The 26,924-nt window shown below is 52.1% G+C and overlaps 1 protein-coding gene across 1 annotated transcript in view; it reads right to left on the bottom strand.

Moving 5' to 3' along the window:
* LOC113932715 (myosin-16) overlaps positions 1-26,924 on the bottom strand; it is a 59,750-nt gene that overhangs the window by 23,824 nt on the left and 9,002 nt on the right. The window contains exons 9-28 of the mRNA XM_027612024.2: positions 26,181-26,284; positions 25,268-25,406; positions 24,637-24,905; positions 22,624-22,794; positions 21,006-21,185; positions 19,247-19,373; positions 18,271-18,329; positions 17,304-17,391; positions 16,427-16,544; positions 15,131-15,251; positions 11,444-11,580; positions 10,031-10,112; positions 7,443-7,616; positions 6,300-6,527; positions 5,691-5,795; positions 3,433-3,519; positions 3,059-3,204; positions 1,825-1,915; positions 1,342-1,398; positions 564-650 (exon numbers count right to left, since the gene is read on the bottom strand). Of these exons, the coding sequence (XP_027467825.1) occupies positions 564-650; positions 1,342-1,398; positions 1,825-1,915; positions 3,059-3,204; positions 3,433-3,519; positions 5,691-5,795; positions 6,300-6,527; positions 7,443-7,616; positions 10,031-10,112; positions 11,444-11,580; positions 15,131-15,251; positions 16,427-16,544; positions 17,304-17,391; positions 18,271-18,329; positions 19,247-19,373; positions 21,006-21,185; positions 22,624-22,794; positions 24,637-24,905; positions 25,268-25,406; positions 26,181-26,284 (2,570 nt within the window). The remainder of the gene's footprint in view (positions 1-563; positions 651-1,341; positions 1,399-1,824; positions 1,916-3,058; positions 3,205-3,432; positions 3,520-5,690; positions 5,796-6,299; positions 6,528-7,442; positions 7,617-10,030; positions 10,113-11,443; positions 11,581-15,130; positions 15,252-16,426; positions 16,545-17,303; positions 17,392-18,270; positions 18,330-19,246; positions 19,374-21,005; positions 21,186-22,623; positions 22,795-24,636; positions 24,906-25,267; positions 25,407-26,180; positions 26,285-26,924) is intronic.

Consider the following 26,924-nt stretch of genomic DNA (forward strand, 5'->3'; position numbering starts at 1 on the left):
TCAGCCACTCTGACCTGCCCTCAGTACCCCCATGGCCAGGTACCAGACAACTAGGGACAGCCCCTTTGCCCTAGAGCCTGCTGAAATTATGGAAACTAGCCCGTCCTAAGCCTGCTTACTCTGCCTCCCTTGTTCCTTCCTCAGAAACCACAGTAAAGGTTCTTGCCTACAGTTTCCCCCTGCCCTGGCCTCCTGCTGACCTTGGTGCCTCCCCGTGTAGCCCTGCACGGCATGCCCCTCTTCTTGGGAACTGTCACAGACTTTCTTTAGTGGCAATCCTCTCTCGATCTGCTGGTCTTACTGCAGCTCACATTTTCTATCAGCACGAATTGTACAACGCCTGCCCTCTGCCTTCAGTCCAGTGCTGCTTCTGTCAACACCACCGAGCTAAGAAGACCAAACCAGCCCTTCTCTTGCCTCTTCTTTATTATTGTTTTCTCCTCATGTCAGCTCCAGAAATTCAGCAAGAACTGATCTTTTCCCCACGGCTCATCATCCAGTAATTTTTTTTCTCCCTGCAGGCGGGCAGGAATTGGGGTTCCTGGGTCGCCTGAGGATGGTACCTGAGCAGACGTGGCTCCCCCAGCCTCTTCCAGCCTGTCACTGAGGTCTTCCAGGTCCCGGGACAGGTCGCTGCGCTGTTTCTCCACCTGGGGAAGATGGAATGAGCATGACGGGAGCCGTGCAGGAGCTCCCCTTTCTCTGGTAAAGACTGCAGTGACCACATGGTGTCTGTGAGGCTGGGGGCCTGCACTTGGGGAGTTCCGCCCTCTGCCTGCCACCCCGCACGCTCAGTGAAGGATGCCTGTGTCCTTCTGCACTGGGTGGGTCTACCTGCCCTTCCTACCCCCGGCCCGGTTGGGCTGAATCTGGAGTTTAGGTGTGTGAGGGTTTCACCTCCCACCAGCTTTCCGGCCTCATCCTCTGCAGGATCTGATCCCTACCCTAAAGCCTCATTCCATTCTTTCCTTTTCTCTTTACATCTTCGTCACTGTGCAGAGAGGTGCTATTTCTTCTCTTTGCCTAGAAATTCTTCCCGGCATCCGTCTGTTGAATTCAGTCTCTGAGTCCCCAGGCTAATGTTGCCCCCTCTACCCGCCCCAGGCAGAACTAGCCTCCTCTCCTTGGACTCACATCAGAAATAGAATATTAGTATCTTACATCATAATTAATATTGCACACAGAGCGCCGGGCCCCGTGCACAGCTCGAGAATCAGTGAGGCCCGTTCAATTGGAAACCTGTTCTCTCGCTTTCCTGAGTGGAGTGCCTGTCTGCTTATGGTTGGATTGTGACTGGTGCTGGGTCTTTAGACTCAAAAAGTGCAGAAGTATTTCATTTACCTTGGCTCTCATTGCCCGCTCAGCTTCCAGCTCTTCCTCCAGCTCCTCAATTCGGGCCTAGCGGACAAACAAGCAAAGGGGGGTTATCTCTTCTGGGTGAAGTTACAAACGTAACCGTTTGGCCTTTTAATATGGAAATGATGGCAAGTTGCTGAGCATGTGATGGACACCATCAACTGCAAAAGGAAACTGGGCACAGAGAGTGTGTGCAATGGCCCTGAGGCAGGAGGGAGGCTGGGGAGTGGTGGGGGAAGGCCGGGTGACAAGGTCCGGGAGGGAAGAGGGGCAGACTGTGGAGGGTCTTGTAATCATCACAGGGGCTTTGACTCTTAAGACTGTGTGAGGTGAACATGGATCAGTCTCAAGGGCTCTGGGGCAGTCTTGCTCCTCAGGAAACCCAGGTAGCCAAGCAGCTGATGGGAGCAAAGGTGCCTGGAAGTGCATTTCAAAAGGGGAGCTCCGTCCTCTCGGTCCTGGACACACCTGGTGTTCCTTTAGTTTCCGCTGGAGTGTGGAATTCAGAGACTGCTCATCCTCATATTTCGAGTTGACGGAATTGATTTCCATATCCCTTCTGCAAGAGAAGGTTTGATCTCCTGAGGGAAAAGCTCTGAGGAGAGATCAGCCGGCTGGCAAGGGAACAGAACCTGGGCTGCCGGAGGAGGCTTTGAACCTGCTGAAACCCACTCATCCCCCAGTATCTGGCCTTCTGGGGTGGCCGCCCAGAAGGTCTCACCCCGCAGAACCCCAGAATCTGCTGCACATGCTTTCCATCTGCTTATTCATTCACTCATGCGCATCTTAATTTGGTACAAGTTTATTGAGTAGATCTACTATGTGCCAGACGTTGTTTGGGGTTCTGGGGACACATCAGTGAACAAACCAGACAGAAATCACTGCTCTGGTGCAGTTTACATTCTAGGGGCTCCAGAATCCCTTGGATGCTTTGCCTTTTTAGGGAAAATTTTCCTCTAAAGCCTTTCCCCCAAAGAGTGTCTCCTTCTGACATGTGGGTTCCATGTGCCAAGGAGCCACGCGTGAGAACTCCGATGCGAGACCAAGTGGGTGAGCAGGATGGTCAAGGTCACGGGCACCTCCTGGCGTGCCACAGAGGAAATGTGTGGGATGCAGAGCTAGCTGTGCACCCTCCTAGCAGTCCATGGTGCTTTGAAACTGCCTTAGCAAAATGCTCCTCAAAGAGGCGTTGTCCAAATTCCACTCCCTGAGAGCTTTCCTTGTCTGACTCATCTCCATTCCTCAGCCTCTTGCTTGGTTCAGGTTTACACCCAGACTGCTGCAGTGGCCTTCCCATTGCTTTCCTGCTTCCAGTGTTTCTCCACCCCACCTGTCTCCCGTGTTATTTCCAGAGCGATACTATGAAGATACCCCCTCGACTCCTTGTGATTTTTGAAAGCCCAGCTTATGGGTTTCTACAAAGACTCCGTGCCTTTTGGGGTGGACGCCTTGCTTAATACTTGTCTCCTTTCCAGCGCCGCACAGGCCCTGTGTGAGGCTGGGGGCTCCCTGTGCGCGAGCAGCACCTACTCGGCGTCTCCCTCTACTGTGCTGGGCACGGTGCCTGCACATAGCAGGTGCTGGGGACATGCATTAATGCATGTGAAGCCCTCAGCGTAGTGCCCAGCACCGGGCAGCACCCAGGAAGTGCTAGATACTGCTAATGTTGGCATGGGCGGAACGAACACCTGCACGGGCATACTTTTTCACCACCTCCTCGAGGTCTAGTTTGGACCGTTCCATCTCATTGAGATTGTCAATGGTCATCTTCAGGTCACTCTCTGCTTTGCGACGAGCCTTTTCTACCTCCGCCCGGATTTTCTTTTCTTGTTCCCAGTTATCCTCCAGCTGCAGAAAGAGGAAAAACAAGAGAGAGTGGGGTTGGGGGGTAAGTCTGAGGCCAGAGTGCGATGCGGAACTGGATTGGGCCTGGTTCTTTCACTGTAGCTTCGAGAGAGGCTCTCACTTCCCCAGGGCATGGGTCAGTCCAGTTCCCCAAATGCATCTGAGGACCCTGTGCCCCAGCATGGGCCTGGCCCTTGAGCTATAGCATTGGCCCCGGCAACAGGGCATTACCTCGTGGATCTGGGTGCTGAGCTTGCTGTTGGTCTTGGTCAGGTGGTTCACCTTGTCCTCTTCAGCTTGCAGGTCGTCGAGGGTTTTCTGGAGAAAAAGATATACATATACGTGTGTCCCACGAGCCACGTGGGGGCAGCTGAATAGACCTGGTTCTCTGCCATCACTTCTGAGCTCAGTGGACAGCTACTGAGCATCTGCCCCTGGTGCCAGGCGAGGTGGGGAGCAGACCCGAGCACCTGTTAGCTGCAGGTGGGCCCTCGCTGGTCAGTGGGGCTCTGGTTCTCCGTGGGGCATGTTGGAAATCTGGGGCGGGGCACTTCTGGTTGTCACCACAATTGGGGGCCCCACTGGCACTTAGTGGGTGTTTCCAGGGATGCTGGGCATCTTGCCTTGCTCTGGATAATCCAGCACCTTGAAGAATCCTGCAGTCCACACACCTGATGCCCCACCCAGGCATTCACATAAGCAAAACAACAGACTCTTCTGAACCGAGCACCCAGCACCACTTTCCATAGCGTGCAGCTATTTTTTTTTTCCACTTAGCATAGACTACATTTTTAAAAGAAGGATCTACCATGAAAACTGAGAGATTTGTTATTGTCAAAATCTCCCTGAGAGTTCTTCACCATGTTGTAAACTCGCATCACATGCAGCAGCCGCACTTTGCTATCTGCATCCCTAACACACCCTCCGTGCCCGTCTGCAGCCACCTAGGCAGGCTTGGGTGGATGGCCTACTGCTCACGACATCTTCTAGGGGAACTGCCTGGGCTTTGACACGCCGACGGCCCCAGAATTTATTACAAATTACATTCCATTCACTTCCCCCTTAAAAAAGAAGGGGTACACTACTGATTTTTTTTGAAGTTATGTATGAGTTATAATAACTTTTATTTTAGGATAGTAGGAGAGGCTTCCAAAATACAGTCTGTGCCCATTATTTGCCGATTATCTATTTGCCTATTTACCTACCAGCTAAAATTTATTTTGTAATCCCAAACCAATACTTGTGGTGCTTTCACGGTCATTTGCAGACATGCGCAGAACATCGAAAAATTTGAGCCTCCCCAGGGTGCACATTCCCAGCTGTGGTCAGATAAGATGGTGCCCCGCCTTCTTGTTTCCGCTCATACTGCAAACAAGTGTCTTTTTTCAGAGGCTATTCAGTGCCGTGGTTTCTACAGTTTGGTGCTTTTGTTTTGGTGCTTTTGCTTTATAAAATGGCCCCACTCACATTCTGCCATCCTGTCTAGTGTTCCCAAGCACAATAAGGCTGTGATGTGCCTCACAGAGGAAATCTGTGTGTCAGATAAGCTTTGCTCAGGCATGAGATATAGGGCTGTTGACTGTGAGCTCAATGTTCAGGAACCCACAATACGGACCAAATAGTGTCTTTCAACAGAAACATACATAAAACAAGGCAATGTATTGATTGTAATCAATACATACTATGTATTGAGTGGCCGATGAAAATGTGACCAGAGGCTTGTGGGAACTTAACCCTTTATTTCCCCTTAAAACTGAGGTTCAGTGTTTGCTAATTCAGTGTTTGTGGTGACTTTATAGACCATGACTCTCTCGAATAATGAGAATTGACTGTATTTGTTATAAAAGGGGGCTCTGAGTTTGAAATGGTTGAGAGTCACAGTCTAAGGGGAAGTATTTCTGGAGGCAACAGAGGGAGGTCCTTGGGGGACTTGTTGTGCAATCATGGTGTCAGCAAACATGGCGATAGGGGTCCACTGTCTGGCTCTGCGCCTCAACTTGCTCTTGGTACCTGTGTCTCCAGAGCTAGGAAGTGGTCTGTGCCCTGGTCAGCACGGGTGGCTGGTCAGAGCTGGCTCTGCGTTCAGGACCCTGAGCCCATAACACTCGAGTGGGTCTCCCCATGACAAGAGCTCATGCCCTTTGTTGCCGAGCTATATCAGGGTTCACTGGTGTGTTACTCATAGGGCACGTCTGTGTACCTCACTTCATCCTGGTGAGTCTGGGAACCATGCCTTCCAGCGCACCTGGGACTGTCAAACTGTCCTAGTTGGGTGATAAATTATGGGGTCACCCCACTTACAACAAACCTGGGAGAACAGCAATAAGACATGACAACACCCACTTCACTGATGAGGAACCTGAGATTTTGGGAGACTCTGTGCCTTCCCTACGGGCCCCAGCTGAGGGGCAGGAAAGCCAAGATTTGAACCCGGGTCTCCAGTCTCTGAGCTTCACCTGCTCTGCCAAGGGCAAACCGGCGATGCCTACCTGGTGCAGCTCCTCCAAGGCCCTCTTCTCCTTCTGGAGCTTGGCGATGGAGTCTTCCCGGAGCGAGAGGTCCCCAGTCAGGGTGCGGACCTTGTGATCCAGGGCCTGGAAATGGGGGTGGGAGAGAGAGACAGGCCCTTAAGGCTGGGAACACCCCTGGGGGAGGCACTTGCTCTGAGAGAAGGGCCCTGCAGCTTGGCTATGGTCCAGAGTCACTTGGGAGCCTGAGAAATGCCAAGGCCCAGGGCACACTCCAGCCAACCACGTCAGAATCTTAGGGTGAGGGGATCAGTGAGAGCTACCAGTTCAGGCCTTTGCTATTCAACGCCAGTCCTCAGGTGTCAGCGGTGTCTTAGAGACTAGACCCTCGGGCCCCACCAGACTTGCCCATCTGACATGGTAGCCCCAGCTATGTGTGGCTACTGAGCACTCAGAATGCAGCTAGCTCAACAGCAGAACCACATTTTAAATTGCATCGAGCTAAGTTAATAGCCCCATGTGGCTGATGGCGAGGGTCCTGGGCAGTCCTACAGTGGGGACTCTAGGTGTGACCCCCATGGGCTTCCCGGTTCTGGCGAGGAGTGTGGTCAGGCTCCAGGGCCTCCTCACCTGCTTCTCCTTCTCCGTCTTGGCCAGTGTGGTCTCAAGGCCCTCCAGGTCCCGCTTGAGGTCGCTCATCTCCCCCTCCAGCTTGCGCTTGGTGGCACTCAGGGAGGCCGCCGTGCCTTCCTCTTCCTCCAGCCGCTCCCGCATGTCTGAGATCTGGCTCTCCAGCTCCATTTTGGTCTTCATCATCTGGGTCAGGCGCTCCTCAGCATCTATCAGGTTCTCTTGTTCCTGGCGGAAGAGTGAGCGCCCGTCAAAGGGGTCCCAAAGGGGTCCAGGCATGAGCTCCGAGCCCCACGCGACGTGTGCGACAAAACATCGTCTAGCAGTGCCGCCCCCAGACCACCAGCGGCATCACCCGTGAGCTGGTTAGGATGCCAAGTCTCAGGCCTCACACCTGTTGCATTTAAATCTGCATTTTCACGAGATCCCAGTTAAGGTGTTGTTAGCAGAGGTGGTCCAGGAGAAGGGGAGGACACTCAGGCGGCGCCGCACTGCTAGTGCCGGCTCTGCCATCCCATCTGCTGAGCCCGGATGTGCCTGTGCCTCCATCTGTCAGTGAGGCCTGGGCCATCCGCCCAAATAGCTCCCAGCGCTGAGTTAGCACTTTTGTGTTAACAAGCCATTTCCCATCCGCGGTTCCTCCTTATAACAACCCTGAGGGGCAAGCCAGGCAGATGTTACCATAAGCTACAGCTTAGGGATGAGGGAACTGATATTCAGAGGAGGGGGGGGGGTTGTCAAAGGTCAAGTGGACGGGAAGGGGCAGAAGAGGGACAATCTGGGTGCCCACTGGGGTCTTCCCGAGATGGGGTGTGGTGTAGGATGACAACCGGCCGCAGAGTGGAGCCAGACTAGCTGTGTGACGTATGGTTCATGGCATAACATTATTGAAATTCAGTTTTTTGTCTGCACAGTGCAGGAAATCATCATTGTGAGGCATAAGGGGGTAGAGCCCATGAAGGTACTTCTATCAGTGGGTGGTTTTCTACCGCTGTGATCTCGTTCGTACACGGCTTCTCAGAAGGCTCTCCAGCCCTCCCTCCCTCCCTGGGTCTGACTCTCAGTGACCCTGGGGATTCCGGTAGTTGCCAGGGCCCCCAGCTCCTGCTCCCTCCCTCCACTGCCCTCCAGGGCCCCACATACGGCCTGTAGCTGGATGGTGAGGTCGTTCTTCTCCTGGCTGAGCGTGGCCATCTTCTCCTCCAGCTCCTTTACCCTGTTTATCAGCTCCTGTGTCTTGGACATGGCATTCCTCAGCTCCTCCTCCTTGGCCTTCATCTCCTCCTCTTGCCGAGCCACATTCAGGAGCGGCTTGACCTGAGTGGTGAGCAACACCCTACTGTGTCAGGGGCATGGGCTTTGCCAGGGGCTCGGTGGTGGGCTGTGGGGGCTCTGCCTCAGATGGGACCTCACACCCCCACTGGGGTGGAAAGCAGCTCTTGCAGCCGTGAGGTGGAACCCCTCCACAGATCCCCAAAAGCATCCCTAGCCTCCACAGAGAAGGCCCATCCTTGCTTAGGACCAATCCTCAGGGTGCTCTTTGACCCTACGAGACACCGAGTTCCTTGGCATCTAGCCACGCCCAGTGCTTACATCTGTTCTGTAAATTGTGTGTGCTTGGGAGCCCTGGCTGAATTCAAGCTCTGGTTTCCCTTGCCTTTCTCCCTTACTGATTCCTCCCTCTCTCTGTCTCTCTGTCTCTCTATCTCTCTATCTCTGCTTATGTATATTCTCAGTGTCTCTGCCTCTATCTCTCTGTCATGTGTAGATTCTTAGTGTCTCTCTCACTTACTTCTTTCATCTGTTCCCCTATATGATCTTCCGGGCCTCCCACGACCCAGCCTCACTCACCCCGCTCCAGCTCAGCTGGTACGTCGTGCCTCGTGGCCGCTGCCCCTCTTGCTCTCGGCTCCGTAGGGCTGGGCCTTCTTTGTCCCTCAGCTGGCCGGGAGTACCTGCTCCTCGGCAGCACCCGCTGCACCCATCCGGCCCTGTCTGCGCATTTGGCCCTTCTTACCCTGCATCAGTGCCTGGGTCCATCAGCTCCCTCCACTCATACTCCTCTGCCCTGCTAGACCTTGAGCCCTTCGAAAATCTCCCTCGTGCCCTCCAAGCAGAGCTGGCGGGACAGGCTCTCAGGGTATTTCCTGACCAATGGTTGCGTTTCTCCAGAGGGCAAACTCCCCGTGGAGATGGATTTGGAAGAAGGCATCACCTCTCTTGGAAGATGACAGGGACGCCTCGTTGTCAGCCTGGGCTGTAGGGACCTGGGATGGCATGGTGGCAGGTCCAGGTAAACACACAACTACATAACCCTTTTTATTCCGTGAAAGCCTCCCACAATGTGTTTTTTCCCCCATTGATTCATCCTATCTGGCTTAAATAAGATTAGAGCCTAATTAAAAACTAAGAGCAAAGGATTTTTATTTTATTTTACTCTTTTACTCATTGGAACAGGACCTTGCTCCACCGTGTTTAATTAGTGGTTTTACTTTCTAGTAAAGAACGGGGGTTTCCAGGCTTTGTCTCCTCGTCTGTGACAACTGGTGTCCCGCCTGAAAGAATCTTAAAGGCTGTTGGTCTGGAGCTTCCCAGGGGGCAGTGCCAATACCAAGAGGGCAGATGAGATAGATTGGGCATTGCATAGAAACCTTTGATATTCACCGTTACATAGTTACTTTAAAAATAACTTTTAAAAATAAGAAATGGAAGGAATCATTTTTTTAAATAATAATTTTTAAAAATGGATAATGCTTGCTTAGGATGAGATTAAAGCAGATAAGGGTACAAAGTTTCCTTTTAAAATAAAAACTTCAAAATAAAAAAGTGAGTTGACATAAGGAAAGAAGGTCCACCATAGAACAGGTGGGGAAACGAGCGGTGATGGCTGAACTCTGAGAAATGCTCATCTGGACTCCTCTGCCATCTCAGGCCCTCGAGGGGGTTGGCCCGTGTGGGTGCCTTTGGAGATGCAGGACTTACTCTCCCTCCTTTGAACACGTGGCCAGGATTGTGTTAGAAAGCACTTTCCCACGGGGAGGGGAAAGAAGCTTCTGCACAAGCCATGGGGGCCGCAGGGCCAGAGAGAGGACCCCCCCCCCCGCACATGGCCCCGGAGACATCACCATCCTCCATCCTCCCGGGTCCTGAATGTGGCAGCCCTGCATCCAGCCTCCTCGTGCTGTCCCCCCCTGAACGGTGGCCTGGGGCGGGGACACCATCACCCACTATGATTCCACCTGCATCAGGAGGATGGTTCACGGCCTCCTGCATTGGTTAAGGGCAGGCTGGTTGCTTGGGGGTCCTGCAGCCCCAACACCTGGCTGGCTCACTGCCTTCTGTGCTGTCTTGAAAGAACCTGAGAACTGGGAGGTCAGACCCCATGATTTCCTGAGGTCACTCCAGCTCTAAAGCTGAGGACTTCACTAAAGAAGTTGAAGATGCCTCAACATGCCCAGGGAGAGGTGCTGATACCCAAGCCCACTTTTTGTAGCGTGTGTCAGGCGGAGGCTCTCCATCCTAACAGGTTGTTATTTTGAGGGAGGAGGTGAGGCGGGAAGACACACTGTGATTGTTCCTCAGGGAGGAATCCACCCCTGTCTGGAAGGAGGCTAGATTCCTCCTTCGACTCATTTTTGGACCTTACCTGCAGCATCCTGTGGCCTCCCACCCAGGCCCAAGGCCCCCCCGTCCCCCCACAGCAGCAGGCTGGCCTGGCCCCCGAGCCCTACCTTATTGTAGAGCTTCCACCAGCCCCAGAAACGCAGCTCCAGGAATTTGCGTGTGTTCCGCTGGATGACTTTCAGGCCGATTCTGCAAAAAGGAAGCCGGTGTCTCATGGATTAAAGCTTAGGTGTCGGGGCTCGGCCTCCCTGATGGAACAGTTCCTCCCAGACAGCACAAGGCCGAGACAGACCACTCATTTCTTCTTACGCTTCCCTTCCCTCTGATCCCTCGCGGGAAATCCCCCATTACTCTCCGCATCCTATCCATCTGCAGTCTCTGGAGTCCGCCTCCTTGTCCCTGGTACCTTGACCGGACTGTGACTTACTGAGGACTTCCTGTTTGCCAAGGCCCCGGGTTGGGTTGGGCCGCTGTCCTACCCTCAGCCCCTAACTGGGGTCCCTGCCTTCAGTCAGGGTTGAAGAGGGCCTGGTGGATATCAGGAGCTCATTACTGCTGTTACCTGCTCATTACTGTTATTATTACTAATGCCATGACTAACACTACAACAAAGAGCCAGAGTCAACCAGAGGACAGCCAGGGGAGCCTGAGCTATTTTCTGAGGCTGGTTTTAGAGAGACCGCTGGGAAACATGATTCCAGGGGCAAGGACTTGGAGTGAGGGCTTCTGGGTTCTAGGCTTGACTCTTTCCGCATGAACCGGGGCCAGGCCCTTCACCCTTCTGGCCTCAGTTTCCATGGGGCGCCGGCCCTACCACATCCCTGTCACAGTATCGTCACACGGATAAATAAGGGGCAGTGACTGGTAGGCTGTAGGAGAAGGATTTATATTAGGTGGTCCCTGTTAGGGGTTGAATTGTGTCCCTTCCCAAAAGAAACACTGAAGTCCTGACCCCTAGTACCTGTGAGTGTGACCTTGCTCGGAAATAGGGTCTTCGCAGTTGTCAGTACTTACGTTAAGAGGTCATACTAGAGAAAGGGGGCCCCTAACCCAAGATGCCTGGTGTCCATATAAAAAGAAGGAAGCCGGCGTGGAGACACAGACACAGAGGGAAGGCCTTGCAAAAAAAGAGGCAGAGATCGGAATGATGTGGCCACGAGCCAAGAAACGCCTGGGGCCACCGGACCTGGAAGAAGCAAGAAGGGATCCTCCTCTAGAGCTTCGGGGGGAGTGTGGCCTGCAACAACTTGATTTCAGAGGGCCGACCTCCAGAACCGGGAGAAAATACATTTCCACTGTTTTAAGGTAGCCAGGCTGTGGTGCTTTGTTACGGCAGCCCTAGAAAACTAATACAGACCCCCAACAGGGTTCTTGGGGCCGGCAAAGACACTGGCATCATCTCACTGCCCGGTGTCGCTAATGGAGCTGAGGGCTGCGTGTGTGGCGGGGTCGCTGGTCATCCCGTGTGGGTGAGCGTGGCCTCCGTGGTCCTGCCCCGTTGGTGCTTGTGAGCGTGCTACCTTCGTTCCAGCATCTTCTTGAACTCAATCCTCATAAGGAAACCCCGGAGGCGACTCTGTAACATTGTCATGATCTTGGCCAGCCGCTCGTCCCGCATGTCCTCAAGCTTAGCCAGGATGCCGGCTCGGAAGAATACCTAGGGGAAAGACACACTCACCTAAAAATAGCCCAGCTATCACCGGTCACAGCCACTTGGCGGGGAGTTTTAAATTCAAGCACCAGAGGTTTGGAAAGGTCCTTGAAAGTTAAGAGAGCCAGTCTGGTGCTGGCGGTTTGAGGCCCCTTGGGAACAGCTGGCCCCAGCCTGGACACCACCAGTAGCAGGACCACTGCCAGCCCCAGCGTTGGTTTCCCCCTGCCCTTGGCTCCTCCTGTGGGCCTTGCACTTCCTAGCCGGGTCACCCTGGCCATGTCTCCTCACATCTCAGGGCCTCAATTCCTCATCTGTGAAATGGGGATGTTGATCCCTCCCTGAGGGTTGCTATAAGAATTAGACAGAGGTATTTGGTGGAAAAGTCTTGTATAAACTGCGAAGCTGTAAGTGAAAGGTAATAGATATTCATGATCCTCGCTGCTATGGTGACTGCCCAGCAGCCAGGGTGGCAAGGGGCCTGCCTTCTTTTACCACCATGCAAAACAGCCTTTGCACCGTCCCGGTCCCCCAGGGATCTGGGAGTGGGAAGAGGGGCTAGTGAGGGCGGGGGTGGGGTCGACTTTGTAGAAAGGATACAGGGTTTTACCAATGCTGCACAATTTCGGGCACCCAGCTCTGATGTGTGAGTGGGAACATCCCCGGGAAAACAGGGCCAGCTTTGCAATGTGTTCGAAAGAGCAGGAAAGACCCAACCTCAGGGAAATGCAAATTAAGGTGGCAATCCCTCCTCCCTCCACCTGTAACTTTTAAGACTTCCGAAAAGGCAAGTGTTGGCAAGGTTGTGGATCAAGGTGAGTTGGTACAACAGTTTTGGAAAGTGGTTTGGCATTCCCTTGTCAAGTTAAATGTTTGCACACCCTGAAACAGGCAGCTAGCCTCCTCAGCATTAACATATTGATCTCCGCCCTGGCTGCACGTTGTTTCTGCCTAGAGGACCTTGGAAAGATGCTGACACCTGGACATAGGTGATTTCAAACAATTTCTGGGGCGGGGCTCTGGCATTGGTATTTTTATCTCTCTCCAAAAGGATTCTAATGTACAGCCAAGGCCGAGAATTTTGTTCTAGAGAAACCCCTATGTAGGACCATGCACAAAGATATTCAAAGTAGCATTGTTAATAACTGCAGGGGGGAAAAAATCCATTTCCAGGGCACCTGGGTGGCTCAGTTGGTTAAGCGTCTGCCTTCGCTCAGGTCACGATCCCAGAGTCCTGGGATCAAGTCCCGCATCGGGCTCCCTGCTCAGCGGGGAGTCTGCTTCTCTGCCCCTCCCCTGACTGGTGCTTTCTCTCTCTCTCTCTCAAATAAATAAAAAAAAATCTTAAAAAAAAAAAAACTCTGAAAAAAATCAATTTCCAAGGAGAGAAGAAAAGGTAATTGTGGCGTGGCTCTCTGAGGCAGCCTCGTATGACAATGATGATGAATGAATGTCATGTTCCAAACAACAAAGATGAATCTTGGACGTACAATGAAGTGTTAGAAGCATGTTACAGAAGGGTATATCAAGTATGAATCTTCCATGAAGCTCAAAACCAGGCAAAACCCGGGGCCAGATGCAATGTGATAAAACTGTTTTTTAAAAGGCAGGAGGACGGTTAATATTCAGGACAAAGGTTACTCCTGGGGGTGGGGCGGAAAGAGAGGAAAGAGATGCAAAGATGAAGTTCTGGATTTTTAAGTGGGCTCGTGGGTGGTTGTTTTATTGTTAGTATGTTTCATAATGTAACATCTTTTTATAGGCCTCACGTAGGACATGATAGAAACTTCTAGAAGGATAGAAGGAGCCAGGAGAACTGTACCTGGCGTCGGCCTGCCTTGGATGTGCTATGTGACCTTAGCCAAGCCACTCTCCTTGGGGAGGCCTTGATCTCTCCTCCCGTTCAGTGGGAGTGCAGGACCCTGAGTCCTCCCAGCCCCGAGGGTCTGTGATTCCACATGTCGGGGCAGGGAGCAGAGCCCCCAGCTAACCTTTCACGTGGGTGCTACGGATGCCAACCGGAGAAGAATGGAAAAGAATGCTCCTTCGCCTTACCTTCCGCCCCCACAAAAACCCAAAGAGCTAGCCATCATGGGGTTGAGACATTGGGCTTGATTTCATGAAATGTTTCTTGATGTTTCACAATGGCTGCTCATTGAGGTGTGTCCTTTTAGGAGCAGTGAGGTGAGCACGGGGCTGGGGCTGGGGCCCACACGCGCCCATGATGGGGATAAGGGACGCAGTTGACAGGCAGAATCATCCTGTTCTCTGTTCTGCCTCTGCCACCAGAGCCTGCCCGGTCCTCGGGGAGCGAAGCGGTCCCCAGAATCCCCAGGCCTTTATCTGGACCCGAGGTTCCCAATGCAACCCTTGCACAACCGCCAACGGCAGTCCGTTTGCCCAGCCAGTGGCTGTGTCGCATGCTGGCAACGGCAGCCCCAGCTCCCCTTCCCGCGAGCGGCGTCATGGGGCCCGAGGCCTGCTCCCTCCCGCCTAGTTCTGTGGAACTGGGCACATCAGCTCCGTGCCCCTGTCCCCACTTCCTCGAGTTTCCCATCCTTCAAAGGTGGGGGTGGCGGAAGCAGCTGGTATTCAGTGATTCTGACAAAACCTGAAGTGTCCCTCTAAGTCAGTTTAGCTGTACACAGCACCTCTTAATTGTGAAGGAGGCCAAAGCCAATAGTTCTGGCAGATTCTACAGCAGCGTGAACAATTCTGCCAGCACTTACTACCAGAAGCAAGCTCCGAGGAGCTGGGGACTCTGTTCTGTTCACTGGCGTATCCCTAGAGCCTTGAACCGCACCTGGCATGGGAGGTGCTCTTTGAGCATTTGCTAAGCGGCCAGATGTGTGGGACACACACACAGCCTGGAGCATCCACGCGCTCCAGCCTGTGGGCTATACAGAGGCAGGCTTTGAGCCTGATGCTCCTGAATGCAAAGCTGGGACCCCTCCTGGATCACCCTGGTTGTCATGCTGGGGTGCAGTCTGCCTGGGCAGCTGTAGATGGACACCTCGCACCATTAGCCTGGCTGGCCCTGCTGATCCCAACAGGACTCTGCAGGGCCAGGAAGTGGGACAGACACAGGGCAGCCCAGGCCCTGTGAGTTAGGATCGGGCAGCCTCTCTGAGTCAGCACCGACTCACCTGCCAGCTCAGGCCTGGAGCTTTCGGTGTGGGTGGGCTGGGATTATGGTGCTTCACTCTCAGACCTCACCCCCCACCACACACAGCTTCATGCCCCAGTCAAACCCAGGACCTTGATTCTGACTGGGGCTCATACAGGTCTAGGAAATAATCTACCATTTATTAAGTACCTGTCTGAGCTGGGTTCTCACCCACAATATTGCTAATCACCTCCCAAATCCCATGAGATCAGCTGTATCAGCTCTCCTTTCTCAGAGGAGGAAACTGAGGCTCTCAGCAGCTGTGGGGGGGGGAGGCTTCCCCAAGGCAGGCAGCTGGTCAGCGGCCGAGCTGGAATTCACCTCCTGAAGCCCACCTTCTGGGGACAAGGCTGGGTGGCATAGGGAGGGAGTGCCACCGGAAGACCCTACCTTGGTGTGCCCGATTTTGTACTCATTCACATCCAGGTCGATGGACCCGAGCAGCAGCTCTGAGGCCTTCTTGTTGTCTACAAATCCCTGAGGAATCACGTTGGGGTTGAGCACTTGGTACCTGGTGGGAGAGAGACAATGACAGTCATCATCGTGCCCAAGCTGGTAGCTCAGGAAGCACATCCTCACAGCGGATCTTTGCGATGGCCTCGGAGTCAAGGGTTAGACCTGCTTTACGGATGGCCACGGTAGGCCGTGGGGTGGTACTGACAGGAGGCCTTGGGGAGCGAACGTTGGTGTGGGTCAGGAGTTCAGGAGGAGGCAGGTGCTCCTAGAAATGAAGACACCAAAATCTTTCCTTCCTGATCTTTCCTTCCAGGCATAGGAGAGGCGCTGTTTTTCCTGACCTGCCAGCAGGTCCTTCCCTGTTTAGAGCCTTCAGAGGGCTTGAACAAGATGGCCTCTAGTGACTTGTCCTGCTCCGTCCATCTGTGGTCATTTGTTCTAGCAGGGAGGGGGTAGAAGGAAAACAATGCCTAAGGTGGAGGTCTTAGTTTGGGTTCCCCCAGAAGCAGACCTTGAGACAAGGATCCAAGTGCAAATAGTTTATTTGTTGGGGGGGGGGGTGCTGCAGAGTTGGGAAGGGGGTCAGGGAAGTCAATAAGAGGCATGTTATCAGACCAGTTATCACAATGGGCAGCTGGGGCTTAATGCTACTGGGGGACACTGGGAACAGTGGTGTGCCGGAACCTGCAAGAGCCAGCTGTGTGCATCTCTTCCCAACCCACATTCAGTCATTCAGTGACGTCACATTGATGGCTCGAAATCAGCCATGGGAGTGTTTATCCCATGGAAATCCAAAGACACTACAAATCAGGGCTTTTAAATTTTTATTATTTTTAAAAATTTAACCTGGAGAGCCTATTGTTAGATCCTTATCTGGAAGCCAGTATAGAACGTGCCTCCTAGTTAGCCCACCAAGAAGGGTGAGGAAGTTGGAAGTATTTACATGCCAATCGTCCTCAGTCACTGGTTGAGGGCTTCTCCTGGGGAGGCATTACTTCCTGAGACTTTCAGCTGCCAAGTAGCAAAGCAGGCTCCAGAGCCAGAGAAGGCCCTCAGGCAAAGAAATGCAGGTTCTGGCAGTTGAAAGTCAGGCCAAAGCATACTAAAGTAATGGCAGTGCGGTGGTATCTGCTGTGAGGTGTAGCGTCTGCGACAACAGGACCATATTTCTCAATTAGTCCCTGGAAACTGAGAACTGTAGACTCACGGTATCAGGGAGACACCACTCACCTCTGCTTGAACTCTGGGTACTGCATCCTGTTTGGGAAGCCCTTCCTGCAAATACGGATGCCTTCCAGGACTCCATTACAAGCCAGCTGGTGCATGATCAGGTGGGCGTCCACCACGCCTGCCAAAGGGGTGGGCACAGAATGCTGTCAGGCCTCTCTGGTGGGGCAGGCTACTCCTTGCCACTGCAGAAAGCTAACTGAGCATCTGTGTCGTCAACCCCAGTCTCCCGCCATCACTGCCAGGGGGCCCCACAGTTCAGCCAAGACCCAAAGGCCCCCCTGAATGTGACTTCCAGCTGGTGCCCACCCAGCCAGAACATGATTTTTGCTTTACAAAGCAGCTAGAACATGACTTTTGGATGATCCATTTTTTTTTTTTAAAGATTTTATTTATTTGAGAGAGAGAAAGAGTGTGCGAGTGAGGGAAGGAGCAGAGGGGGAGAAAGAGAGACAAGCAGACTCTGTGCTGAATACAGAGCCCGATGCAGGGCTCAATCCCAGGACCCTAAGATCATGACCTGAGCCAAAACCAAGAGTCGGATGCTCTACCAACCGAGCAACCCAGGCACCCCTGGATGATCCATTTTGGGGGGGATCCTTTGGTGCCCTGCTTTGCCCCAGTCATCCCTGGCAATTAAAAGTCGACTTAATTCATACCTGGCTCACAGTTTGCGCTCAACAAATGTTAGCTATTTTTATTAATTGTTATTGTTTTGGTGTGTCAAAATTGTCCAAGTTTGAAAAAATTGGTGAGAGGAGAAGGAGGCAAAAAAAGAGAGACAGTACTTCATATTTCAAAAGTAATTAAACTTCTGTAAAGCGGGGGGGGGGGGACTTCATTTGAGCAGACACTAACTTCACAGAGCCCCATGACATACCTGATTGCTTGAACTCGTTGGGGACAATACAGCGGACAAAATGGGGAGCGGTGCTGTGGAGGGTGGTCATCAGCTTATTCAACTGCTCCTGGGATGGAGGAAAACAAAACAGAAGGACTGAGTAGAGCTCAGTATTGGTGTTGCAGGACACCCATGCTCAGCAGAGGGGTTTATTTAGAGTTCAATTAATTAAATTAAAATTTAAAATCAAATTGAGTTCTTCTGCCACAGCAGCCTCTTCCCCAGTACCCACCCGCCACCTAGGGCTACGGACTATCATAATGGATAGCATCTTGGGCCGTGGCTGTCCTCTCCGAGGGACTTGCCCAAGGTGACATAGTTTTCAGTAAGCAGGGCCCTTCCTGACTCAGGGCTGGCTCATCATAGAGTCTCAGTCCTGGGAGGAATCGTATGCCTGTGAGGACAAACCCCTGCCTGTTGTTACCCTCCCCACTGGATGGTCCCTCCTCCTCTGCTTGGATACCTCTAATGAGGCAGCCCGCTCTGCCTTAGGGCAGCTAGATCCTTGGGAAATACTGAAATCTTTCTTCGTGCAACATCTCCCTATTGGCTGCCCTTCTGCACTTTGGAATGTGTCCCCAGTCATGCCCCAAATCTGTAGAAGTTGTGATCAGCCCAGAAGATCTGCCAGCCAACTCTGGGGCTCAAGATCTTAGGCACTGATATGTCCATTGATACCACTCTCTGGATTTCAGTCTGAAATAACATGGTTGGACTGCACCATCTCTAAGGGTCTTTTCTGCCCTCAGGTCCTGTGGTTCTGTGACCCCCCTCAGAAGGAAGCAAACTCCTCGAATGAAAGTGGCAGCCATAGGCATAGAAATGAAATCATCCTGTCCTGGGCTGGGAGGTGGCAGGCAGACCACCACACCATTAGAAGGGAGGGTTTGATGGAGGGGAGGGTTCACTGGATGTAAAGTGGCCTGTGGGGCAGCCCCATACTCACCCTGTAGAAGTTGGAGACTGTCATGAAGGAAGACCCTCTCTTCTGCTTCTTGCTTCCAGCTGAGGAAGAAAGACAAGCATATTTCATGTCAGAACACAGCATGGGGACAGTCAGCCCTATTAAGTGTTCTCTGTCAAGGAAATGCATTCTCTGGTTTAAAAAGGCTTTTCTTGGGGGGCGCCTGGTTGGCATCTGACTCTTGGTTTCGGCTCAGGTCATGATCTCAGGGTCCTGGGATCGAGCCCTGTGTTGGGCTCCATGCTCAACGGGGAGTCTGCTTGAGATTCTCTCTTTCCCTCTGCCCCTCCCTGCACTCTCTCTCAAAAAAAAAGGGGGGGGCGTTTCTTGGGACAAACTAAGGTGGGGCCCTCACACCAGGAAAGGGAGATCTACCAGGAAATGCATGAATCGGATGACTGTGGCCTAATTGTCAAAAGGGGTGTTATGCTCTCAGAAGAGTGTGTATCCTTTTGCGATTTAGGGCTACACAGGGGGACACACTATTCCCACTGGGAAGGAAGAGGAGCCCACAGACCATCTGGAGGAATTGCATGTTGATGGTGAAAACATCTCTGAATTCGAGGAAATTTGTAGTTCTTGCCCCTCTGAGTGGTGGCCACATTGGACAGCTCCCACCCTGGGGTGTGTCCCAGGGCTGGGCTTGGCCTTTGCCTCAGACAGAGGAGAACAGGGAGCAGAAAATAAGAACACAGCATTTGGGCCTCAACTCTTCCAAAGCAGTATCGCTCCACCTACAGGTGATACGGGCCCAGCGATCAATTCAGTTGATGGAATTTCCCAGAATGCATCTGCATCTCTCCACTGCACCATCATCCATGGCCTACCTCAAGCAAGTTGTCATTCATTCATCCATTTAGCAAGAGTCGAATAAGAGAGTTTTGTTTCCTTATTTCCATTTTGGTCGCGAAAGGGCATCAGCCCATGGAGACTGTACACAACAAGGGGTTAGCTGTACCTGGAGCTTCCTCTTCTTTGAAGAGAATGGCCAGGAGTCCCAGGGATGATTTCTGGAACAAGCCCACCACTGTTTCATTCAGGGGATCTTTGTTCTTCTCCAGCCATCCAGTGATGTTGTAACCCACCTGGAGGGGGGCAAGTGCCAGTGGTTACCTTCAGGTCCAGACTCTGCCTTCCAGGTCCCACAGCCAGAACTTCTATCTACAGCTCAGCTTGCTCTGGGCTCCCAGGACCAACCTTCAACCCCATCTCTGGCGGCTTCCATTCTTGACCTTTTCTGGAGTCCTGGGATGTCCCTGAACCACAGTATGAGGTGGAGTCCCTGTTATCTGCTTCCTTGGGCATTTGCAGTTTCCCTGTTTAGGCCACCCTGTCTCCGAGCTTTTCCAACAAACCATGACTCTCTAGCTACTTTCTGTCAGGCTGTGACCTCCTCTTGCATGTCTTGCTTTGCTGGCTACTCTGAGCCTGCCTGACCTCTGGCTCTTTTTCTACCCAGGTGGATTGATCTTCTTCCAGGCTCAGCCCTTGCTGTGAGTGACTGGCCTTGACCAGCAAAATCCCGAGCTACATGAAGAGCTCCCTACACAGGTGTCTGGTCTCTCCCTGCTTAAGGGCGCATATCCCCTGGCCATTGCCTGGTTGAAGGGGGGGCTCCATCCATCTAGAACTGGGGGCTCCCAGTCCTCATTAATTTCTGCTTCCCATTTTGCCACATGACCCGAGCTGGAGAGGCAAAGAGGAAGCGCTTTTCAGATTCTCCCACTGAGCATGAGGAACTGAGAGAAGCAGGTAAGAAGCCAAAACCTTTGGGCTTTCCTTCTCCTATATAGCATATAGACGTTCCTCACCCCCGGCCCTTACTTTAGAGCCTTCTTAGCGGTGCAGAGGCCCCATTGGACTTTGAACATTCCATTGCTACAAATACGGAGTTTTTCTCATTTCATCGAGGGGGGTGAGGTAGAGGACCTCAGTCAGGCTCCCAACCTGCCGTTTGCTCTAGGCATTGGCACGGTTCATTTTCCAAGTGATTGGCATTGTTATGGTTGATGAGATCATCAACTCCTGGCCCCAGTGCCCAATCCAACAGCAGCTTTCCTGACAGCTCTGTTCTAAGGCTGCTGTTTGCCTGCAGTTAAACCCACAGAGGCTCGACGAACGCCGGTGGTGACAGCATTTACGGCAATACTGCAATCCCAAGGAAACGAAACTCATTCTTAAAAGCTGGCTGAACAAACCTTGTCTCCCCTATCCATTATTCATATAGAACCCGAGTCCTGGCGGCACTTAACTCCCTCTTCCCCAAGGACTAAGTTTGTCATGAGTGGAAAAAGCCACTCCAGAGATGTCATTTTTTTGGTTTGGTGGCCACGAGCTGCCAGAGCAAGAAGTTAATCAATTGGGGCATAATTGGTGGGCTCGTGGCATTTCTTTTCTCTTTTTGCAAGTGTTGGAAATTCTGTCCAAGATCTCAGTTCAGCCGTCAAACCAAGGGCTGTAGACAATGGTGTGGCCCTGGTGGGTCTGAGGGCGTCAACGGCGGTCTGCTCCCTGGATTGCTTTGGAAATCTCAGAGGGAGAAGTGATGAGGAAGTATGAGTCAGAGGTCATTTCACTGAGCCGATCACCCTGCTATATGGCGGCCGTGCTAGTTAGAAGCAGGAAGCATCAGGAAGGGCAGGGCAGGAAGGACCTACAGTAGCCAGAGCCGAATGCAGCAGGCAGGTGGCCACAGGGGGCACCGAGGGGGTACTCACGGTGCCTGCATAGTGGACGAGCTCGAAGTGGGCCTCGGGCCCCTTGCCTTTGCCCCCCTTGGGCTTGAGGAAGTTGCTGGACTTGCCCAGGTGGTTGTCGTACAAGGCTGCCTTGAAGGTGGCGTCGGTGGCCTTGGGGAAGACGCACTGTTCCTCCAAGATGGAGAAGATACCCATGGGCTAGAAGGGAAGAGCGGTGGATGGCGTTACAGGAGGCCACAGGACCCCAAGGGGGCCACTCAGGTGTTGGCCTGGGGGCAGTGGGAGGGGTGCCCCAGACACCCAGGTGGCTGGCCAGGAAGCAGAACTGTGGGCAAGGAGCCCTGGTAATGGTGCAGTAGCTCCACAGTCTGGTCTTCAAATGCCCAGGCCATTCAGACTTACAAGAGGCTAGAATTCATTGACTCTAACAGACGGAAAGATGGAGGTCAGAAGGGGCTACATGGCTCCCCAAATGCTAATCCCTCCCAAACAGTGGTGCCAGGCAGTCTTGGCCCTCAGGAAAATGGTAAAGCCAGTGACCCCTGTTCTCTTTGCATTTAACTCTCTTATCCGCTCTTGCCCTCAAGGACATTCCTGGCTACCAGGGGCCACAGATGGTTCTAGATCTCTTCTCACAGAACGAGGGAGCTCACAAACGCTGTCCCCCGCACCCCAAACTATGGAGGGTTTGGATTTCTAAGGAAGATTTCTGGAAGAGGGCAATGCTTAACCCCAAAGTTCAAACTTGAGGACATTTCAGGTTCTGTGACAGCTGGACAGGGAGGTGTTTGTAGGTGTTAGGGGACAGGTGGATTGTACACACAGCCTGTTTTTGGAGACTTTTTTCCTGGGAGGTTAAGGCTGGTCTCACATCAGAAACCCCTGGCCGCCTTGCTGACAGCTTCTTTATGATGGCCCCTAGGCTGAGCCTCAGAGACAACATATTGTTATTTCTTTCCTTTATTTTTTAAGTTTTTACTTCACGGTAATTTTAGACTTGCAAAAGAGTGCGAAGCATTCCTATGTATCTTTCATCGGACTTCTCGAAATGTTAACTCAACTTTGGTAAAAATAATGAAAACCAGGAAATTAACATTGTTACAATACTATGAGCAGACTGTTCAGATTCTGTCATCTGTCCTGTTAATGTCATTTTTCTATCCCTTTTCTGCATTTGATCAAACCATATATATTCTTGAAGTAGGCCCTTTGCTAAAACGTTCCCTACGGTGTGTTTACAGGGGTGGCCAGTAGACTGCCTGGGTTAGAACCTGACTCTGCCATTCACAGGATGTGTGACCTTGGACAAGTTACTTCCCTTCTCTGTGCTTCAATGTTCCCATCTGTGAAATGGGTGTACTACATCACCCCCCCCCACACACACACACACATGCACATATGGTAGCTTAGGATGAGCCAGTGACTCTAGGCGTCCAATAGCCCAACTAATAGTGGTCATGGCAACACTGTCATACCCATTTTGCAGAGAGGAAGCTAGAGGCCAGACCAACCAAGGTCATTAGCAATGTTGCTAGTGCCACCTCCCCGCAGGCCCCAGTGAAATCCCCATCTGAGGCACAGCCCGGACAGAGCCCTGGCCTCTCTCTCTCAGCCCCACCTTTGAGCAGCAGGTTACCTTTTCCAGGAGGTCAATGCAGGCCTGTAGGTCAAGGCCAAAGTCAATGAAGACCCATTCGATGCCCTCCCTCTTGTACTCCTCCTGCTCCAGCACGAACATGTGGTGGTTGAAGAACTGTTGCAGCTTCTCGTTGGTGAAGTTGATGCACAGCTGCTCGAAGCTGTTGAACTGGAGTGGGAGGGCAGAGAGCGGGGCGTCAGCCAGGACCCAGACAGAGCCTCCCTGGGACCAGGACTGAGGGTTGAGGCACAAGCCGAGCTCAAATTTACTGAGGGCCAGCTCTTGTCAGGTGCTGCCCCAGAGGCCTGAATGCTGACCACAGGGCAGTCCTCCATCAGCCCTGCAAGAAGCCCTTCTCGGTTACCCTCCCCTGCAAAGGCCCAGAGCAGCTTAGCACCTGCAGAGCAGGGTTGTGGGGGAGTGGGGCCCAAACCTCAGATCCCACCTTGTGTGGTTAATGACATCATTGTGGAAAGAATCATTTTCTTTCCAGGATAGAAATCATTTGAGAGGCTTTATGCTTCTGACCCCCTGTGTGCCTTGGGACAGTTCTCTCTGTGTGCAGTTTTTTTTTTATCCTCATCTGTAGGATGAAAGGGTTTGAGGAGTTTACAAGCCTTAAAAAAAAAAAAAAATCAGAGAGTGCTTTCTCTTAATGAAATCTCATGCTCCAGCCGCATGAAAAATAGGTTAAAGCAGAGGTGCCATTGTAATCACAGAGCCCGCCCCTGTGTCAGACCCTGAGTGAGCTGCACCTGCTCAAAACCTTACAAGGCAAGAATGAGTAGTGTCCCCATTAACAGGTGGAGAAAGAGAGGCACACAGCTTGGAAGTGGCCAAGCCGGGATTCGAACCCTGTTTGTTTATTGCACACACTCTGTTTTTGGCGCAGAGCATCCTCCTTTCCCCTAGGCCCTCCACTGCTGGCCATCAGTGGCTTCCCAGGATGCCAGGGAGCACAGTTTGGAAACTCTAAGCCTCCTTCTGCCTATGAAATTAAATGATTCTACTGTAGACAGCAGTCAAATTAACCTTTTAGAGCCTGAAAGAAATTGGGCTAAGCTGTTGTGTGTGTGCGTGTGTGCGTGTGTGTGTGTTTTAAAGTAGCCTCCATGTCCAGCATGGAGCCCTTGGGGCCTGAACTCACAACTCTGAGATCAAGACCCGAGCCAAGATCAAGACTCAGACGCTCAACCAACTGAGCCACCCAGGTGCCTCCGGGCCAAGCTGTTTTTTTTTTTGTTTTTTTTTTTAAATCTATCTGGGGCCAGTGGAAATCTTAAAATAATAGGATGGTGGAGTGAAATGAACTTTATAGATCATCTCTTCCAGCCTGTTCATTTTAGAGTTGAGAAAACTGAGGCTCTGAGAGGGGTAGCTACTTTCCTAAGGCCATACAGCTAGTTGAGGGCCAACTTGAGTCCAGAACCAGATCTACTGACTCCTAGTCATGCTGCCTCCAATTACAAAGGTAAAATATTCCTGACCCACAACACCAGTCTGTGAGGAGCCTTGAGTCTCTCTTGTGTAGGAAAGAAGTGGGAGGCTAACAGTGTTGTGCTGGTAATTCAGCTTACTCTCTCTCTCAAAAACGAAAGAAAGAAGGAAAGAAACGAAGGAAGGAAGAAAGAAAGAAGGAGCCTGATTTGACGTGTTTGTTGGCCGATTTCCATGGTGTAAATCAATCAACATGATGTCATGTATCAACATGATATCAACTGAATCACAAAATTCCTGAAAACTCAACAATCGGCCCTCACGAGCCAGTACAGGCCGGCTCTAGCACGCCACCCATTCTATCCAGTATGTTCACCCCATTCTTTATGATTTGGTGCCATACAAAGGAAGATGGAACTTTCTGGATGCCAAAAGTCAGAGACCCAAGAGCAAACAACTGAGATTGGCCTGCCCCAGGTCCAAGAGGAGAAACAAGAGAACCATGGCGAAAAGTAGCTTTTAAAAGGAAAATGGTCACCCCAAAGCAGAAACAGAATGCCAGGGCAGGCACACCTCAAAGATCTCGAAGCCAGCGATGTCCAACACCCCGATGAAGAATTGCCTCTGCATCTTGGTGTCCAAGGTCTTGTTGATCCTGACCACCAGCCACTTGAACATCTTGTCATAGATGGCCTTTCCCAGAGCCCCAATGGAGTTGTTGCACTGTTCCATGTTCTGGCCCTTTTGCACAAACTCATTGCCTACTTTGACCCGGGGCCTGGTGATGCCCTTCTGGAGCTCCCCGGAATTGAGACCCATGAGATGGGCGACTTTGTCAGCCACTGAGTAGGGACAGAAAAAGCAGGTGAATGAGAGAAACATGACGCCTTACCCCAGAGAAACCCAGCACCATCTACTGTGGTTAGGGAAGGGAGGGAGGAGAAGGTGGCAGAGACGCCGTGTTGCCCATGAGAAAAGAGACGTCTGAGATGGTTTCCACACTCGCTCAAGGTCAAGTGGCAAAGCAGAGCATAGAAACCAAAATCGTGGCTCTGTCACATCTCTCTGAGATTATCAGTGTCTGGATGTCCAAGGAACATTCTTGGTTTACAGCATGTCTCCGAAATGTGCATGAAGCCTCAGAGAGCCGTGAGCCCCTGCCACTGGCCGCCGCCTCCATGAACAGCCCCAGCCAAACACCTACCCTCCGTGGTGTCCACTTCAGCTTGCTCCTCTCTGGGCTTCTGCTTGAACTTCATGTTCCCAAAATGCATGATGCCCCCTGTCAGCTTATAAACACCGACCTTCTCCTCTGGGCTGAAGCCCAGCACGTCAAAGGCAACCTGCAGGGAAGAGAAAGGCAAGACGCTCCTGGCTTCTCATTCCACAGAATAGAGCCGTGGCCCTGCAGTTGTGGGGGTGGCACCTGGGGACCACGGTGGCCACGGTGGTACAGGCGTGGGCTCTGGAGATCAGACACACCCTGGCCCGGAGTCAGGTCAGTTTCCCTCCAAGGGGCTCAGACCAGACGCTCTGCAATGTAGTCATTGTATTTATTTACCCTCCCTGGTCTCTGTTTAGTCATCTGCAAAAGGGGGATCATAGGTGGTCATAAGAATAAACCAGAATGATGTGTCAATGTTTAGTCCAATGCTTGACACATAGCACTTGATACATAATAACAAATGGGAAGTCGCATTATCCTCACCATCATCATTACTGCTAAGGCTTCATGCTAGGAACCAGGAGAGGGAAAGGCAAAGGGGGCGCATCAGGAATCAATTCTATTGTCAGACCCTAACAGAAGTTACAGGTGCTCAATGTCGTAGGAGGAGAGACGGGGTGCAGTGGGAACTGAGGAGACAGGAGGGTCCCTTCTGGCCAGGCGGGAGTACATGGCCCCTTCAGTTCCATGGAATCCTGGTTCGGTTCCACTTGCTGTGACAGGCTGGAGAGAAGTTCCAGCTGCAGCATCAGAGATCTCCAGGGGAGGGTCTGGGCTGTTGCCCGGCCACTCGGGGTGGCCCCCACCCCAATTCTGGTGGCAGTGATGCAGGGCCCCCACAGTCTCTGTCTTGGCTCTCCCTGCCATGTGCCAGCCACACCGCTCCACTCACATCTGTGATCTGCAGCTCCTCCCCGTCGTCCATGTTCTCCACCACCGTGACGCCCTGGCTCACCCAGTGGTACTCCTTAGGGTTGGGGACCAGCAGCAAAGTCTCTGCCAGGAGCAGGAAAGCAGGTTGGCAGCTGAGTGACATGTGGTTTCCTTCTCTTTCCATTTTAAGCTGGATCCCTAAATGCCTCCCCTGTGCCCGGCATATGGTGGGCATCGTGGGGTTACAGAGCTGGATAAGACAGGGCCCGTCTGGGATCACCCAGAGTCATGGAGGGACTTGAATGGGACACACAATGAGCTTTAGGGCGGCAAGAGGGTCTCAGCAACTTGGTTGTGTCCTTCAGTACTTGGCCCAGTACCTGGAGCCTACTGGGCCCCCTGTGGATACTTTTGGAATAAGTTAATTCATATCGTTCTCCTTCCTCTGTCCTATAAAGAACAGTTTATACTCTAAGTCAGGAGGTAACATAATGTCTGCAATGGACAGCAACAATCACTTGCACATAATATGCATGGATATGGTTGCTTTTACAAAGGAATATACCCACTTCTATTTTTCTTCATGTGCCTCTCTTGGTCTATCTTTGTTTTTCTACTTTGGGAAGAGACATGGGTGCGAGAAATATGTTCATGTTCCTTCATCTCTACTGTTGAGAAAAACTAGAGCCCAACTGAGAAGGAAGATAAATGTTGGCCGTCACCCTGTTCTAGGGTCAGGGAGGTAATAAGGCCTGGTGGGGAG

Source organism: Zalophus californianus, chromosome 10 (assembly GCF_009762305.2).
Source record: "Zalophus californianus isolate mZalCal1 chromosome 10, mZalCal1.pri.v2, whole genome shotgun sequence".
NCBI classification, from domain to species: Eukaryota; Metazoa; Chordata; class Mammalia; order Carnivora; family Otariidae; genus Zalophus; species Zalophus californianus.